This window comes from Penaeus japonicus, unplaced genomic scaffold (assembly GCF_977035675.1).
Source record: "Penaeus japonicus unplaced genomic scaffold, GWHDUDI00000001_assembly GWHDUDI00000038, whole genome shotgun sequence".
Classification (NCBI taxonomy): domain Eukaryota; kingdom Metazoa; phylum Arthropoda; class Malacostraca; order Decapoda; family Penaeidae; genus Penaeus; species Penaeus japonicus.
This window is the reverse complement of record NW_028234440.1, coordinates 24,007,932-24,012,205: the sequence shown is the minus strand read 5'-3', so window position 1 is coordinate 24,012,205 and position 4,274 is coordinate 24,007,932. Positions and strand designations below refer to the sequence as shown.

At 35.4% G+C, this 4,274-nt stretch overlaps 1 protein-coding gene across 1 annotated transcript in view; it reads left to right on the top strand.

The window, feature by feature from the left end:
* Positions 1 to 2,786: 2,786 nt before the first annotated feature.
* LOC147467127 (uncharacterized) overlaps positions 2,787 to 4,274 on the top strand; it is a 6,196-nt gene continuing 4,708 nt past the window's right edge. Inside the window, exons 1-2 of the mRNA XM_086533044.1 lie at positions 2,787 to 2,875; positions 3,919 to 3,952. Coding sequence (XP_086389170.1) covers positions 2,787 to 2,875; positions 3,919 to 3,952 — 123 coding nt within the window. The remainder of the gene's footprint in view (positions 2,876 to 3,918; positions 3,953 to 4,274) is intronic.

Here is a 4,274-nt window from a genome sequence, read left to right as displayed (position 1 = left end):
ATCGGTGGGGGCCCAGAATAAAAACGGCCGCGCCGTCACTTTTTGATGCTAAAACAGGTGGCGGTGTAAGTGGACACTGATGGCAAATTTGAGAAGAACAACAGCTGGCGAAAAAGAACATATGCTTTTGGCACTTGGAAACTTAAGATCACAAAAGAGAGGGAAAACAGAAGTGTTGTAAATGAGATCTCTACCATCTTTTGGGAATGTTTTGGGGAGTTTCAGAACTAGATGGACTGGCATTGGAAAAACGAGCACAGAAGATGGACACAATTTGTGGTAAAAGCGGTGCCGAAAAAAACAGGGTAAGGGGCGTGGGAAGTGCTGGTTGAAAAAAAAACACAAAGTCGGGTGATCAAATTTACACCTGTATCTGACAGAATAATTGCTTTTAGACTAAAAGGGAAAGCCCCGCAACATGACAATCATTCAGATAAAATGCACCAACATCAGACACGAGGACGAAGAGATTAAACGGTTTCAAACCAAGATCTAGAAAAAAACCCATCAAAGAGAAAGCAAGAAAGATATTCTTATAATACAAGGGATTGGAATGCTAAGATCGGATATAAGGAAAAGAAACTGGATGGAAGGGAAACCCTATTGAGATTTTGGAGTAGGAACAAGAAATGAAAAGGGTATTATGCTACTAGAATTTGCCAAAAGACATCACTTAAGTTGGGCAATACTCTCCAAAATCATAAACAAATCGAGAAGAAAAACGGGCATTCCCCAAATGGAGTCACACAAATAAAATTTAGATTATATTCTTGTGGACAGAAGATTCCAAACTGGAATAAACAGACCCAAAACGAGAACTTTCAAAAAACCCGGGATATTGGTAGTGATCACGACCCAGTTATGATGACATTCAGAATGCTACTCTCTAAAGAGAAGAAGGTTTCGCAGAAAACGCACAAAATTTTTGACTTGGAAAAGCTGAAAGACAGGGAAGTAAAGAAAAGTATAGAAGTGAACTGGCGGGAGATTTGCACCACTCTTGTTCCCTCACAAATGAAGAACCACAGCAGCTCTGTGCCCAGTTCACTGACATAACTTTCAACACAAGCAAATGAGGATTTTGGGAAAAGCCAAACCAATTAAAAACCAGGGATAACACCAGAAATCCTACAAAAGTGTACGAAAGAAGAAAACTAAAAAAGATATATTTCCCAAACAATGAAAGTCCTGGGCCCATATAAAAGCAAACAAGGTGGAAAAAAAGAGCTATCACAAAGAAAAAGATAATTGGGTTGAAAAAAAAGCTGAGGATATTGAACAAAGCTAGCAGTAAACAATTCTAGAAAAGCCTACAGTGTAATCAAGAGCTTAACAAAGGAGAAGACAGGAAAACAAATGTAATAGAAGATAAAAAACCCTCACTGTTAACAAATAACACCGAAGTGGAAAAGCAGATGGGAAAAAATACTGCCGCGAGTTGTACCAACATCAAGCAGACGTTGATAGAACAGTATTAGCAAAAGGCCACATCAGAGGGAGAAAACCCGAACCAGTCAACTTAGAATCGGAAGTAAGGGCAGGGGATTATAAAGTTGAAGATGAATAAAGCACCTGGAATGACAACCTTTTCAGCAGAATTAATTAAGTGCGGTGGAGATCCCATTATCAAAACCTTACTCTTCTTGCAACCGAATACTCCAAACTGGTAAATGGCCTACACAATGGGGCCCAGTCCATTCTCATTCCTATCCCAAAAAAGAAAAACGAGTAGAAAATGTAGTGAACATCCACAATCAGTCTTATAATCATCCTAGCAAATCTTACTCACCATCATCCTAAATAGAATAAAACCGGGAATTGAAGGAAAATTTTAGATGATTCACAAGCTGGCCTTCAGAAAAGACGAAGCACAGTGGAACAAATTCCTTAATTTAAGGCTCCTTTGTGAAAGTCAGAGAAATTATCAGAAAATGTTTTCCACAAAATTTATTGACTTTTAAAAAAAACATTCGATAGGGTATGACACAAGCGCTATGGGATACAAGGCCCAAATATAAACAACCAGGGTATGCTAGGCTTAACCCAAAAATTATATGAGAATGCGAAAACAACAGTTTTTGGTAGGTAACAACTACAGCGAATGGTTCGAAAGTACAGTGGCGTTAGACAAGGATGCATTCTGTCTCCGACACTTTTCATTTGTTTTTGGAAAGAATATGCAAGAAAGCCCTTTAAAAATTTTTCCAGGAGGGAAAAGTGTACAGGACGTGTATTAACAACTTACGGTTGCGATGACATAGACTTGATAGCCGGAAAATGCGGGAAAAATTAGCAGAAAAAACAAGATGACTGGATGAAACATCACACAGGTATGGAATGGAAATTAGTGCAAAAAAAGTAAAATAATGGTCAGTGGGAGAACATCAATCGAAACGTACTGGTCTATGTTAGGGGAGAACAACTTGAACATGTGTCAGAATTCAAATATCTAGGTGCAACATTAACAGAAAATGGAACCACGAAATTGAAGTTAAACATCGTGTAGGAATGGCAACAAGTGCTTTAGCTAGATTGGAATCTATTGGAAAATGAGAAGTATAGCATGAAAACAAAAATTAAACTACTAAACTCGATGAAAAAGCATTTTAATGTATGGATGCGAGAGTTGGACAATAACTGATAAGATCTGAAAAAGGTGGAAGCTTTTGAAATGAAGTGTTACAGTAAGTTGCTAGGAATAACATGGAGAGAGAGAGCGAACAAATGCTATCTGGAAGAAGATAATAGATCATTTGACAACAAAAAATGACAAGCCAGAACCATTCATGCGCACTATCGGCAAACGCAAACTTCAGTTCTGTGGACACCCAGGTTCAGGAGAAATAAAACAACAAAGTTCTCATACAAGACTACTGTGAGGGAACACGCCAACAAGGTAGCCAATAAGAACATGGCAAGACGACATAAAGGGTGGACATCCTCTTAAACATTCAGAGAGCTTGCCACCACAGTCTCAATAGAGGAAATGGAGGAAGGATGCCAAGACATGGGTGCACCAACGGCCTAACCGCTGAGGTCATGATGAGTGATGATAATATATATAAATATAGGTATAATATATATATACTATATATATATTATTAATAATATAAATTATATATATATATATACACACATTTATATAATATGTATGTATATATATATATAATATATATATATATATATAAAATATATATATATATATTATATATATATATATATTACACATTTATATATATGTATATATATATTATATTAATATAGAATATATATATATATATATATAAATATATATAATATATATATACACACACATTATATATATGTAAATATATAAATATATCTATATAAATATATATATATATATATATATATATATATATACACACATTTATTATATTAGTATATATATAATATATATATATATTATATAATATATATAAATATATATATAAATATATATAATATATATATAATTAGAGAGAGAGAGATGTGAAAGAGGAGCACTCTCACAGCGTCACTATTCCTCTCGCGAAGAACTATCTGCAGAAATCTCCTTGGAAATCACCCCTTTTGTGAATTCGCCAAGCTTGGCTTTATCGCATAAGGTAATCCGGTTTGTTTCCCTTGAGTGCATTCAACCAAGCCAAGAGCCATTGAATCTTCGAAACTACTATCTAAGAAAGGTCTTCTATTCCCAATACTGTTTTTCTTTTATAATCTTTTCCCTCCCGTTTCTCGTTGATACAGTGTGCCATTTCTATAGGAAAAGTTCCGATAAAGTATACCCTCTGGGTTCTAAAACTGGATATTAATGAAACGCACTACAAGCTGTTTCCGAAGAAATATTGAGCTGTTTGAAAAGTCAAACAAGGTTTTCGAAAAAGCAATACGGAAAATTTTCTCCCAAACTCGCAGGTATGCTGGTCGTTTCTTGGATTATGTGGCATGGGTGAGGTGCTTGGAAGATCTTCTTTAAGTAAAGAGGAAAGGGGAGAGGAGGGGAGGAATAGCATAGAAATTGATGTAAAGGGTAATACTGTAATGACTTTGATGTAAAGGATGATACCATAATGTGTAAAAGCTGATAGTAATGAAACTTTCCATTTATCTAAAAGATGATGTGCCTCTCTAGTCACACTGCAGTTGCCGGTCTTCTGTTTTCATGCTGAAAGTAAGTCAAGATACAAATGCATAAATGATTTTTTTTTTAACTTTCAAAATACATAGGAAGTTACATACTCTGCCACATGAACTGATGGGAAGAGGAAATT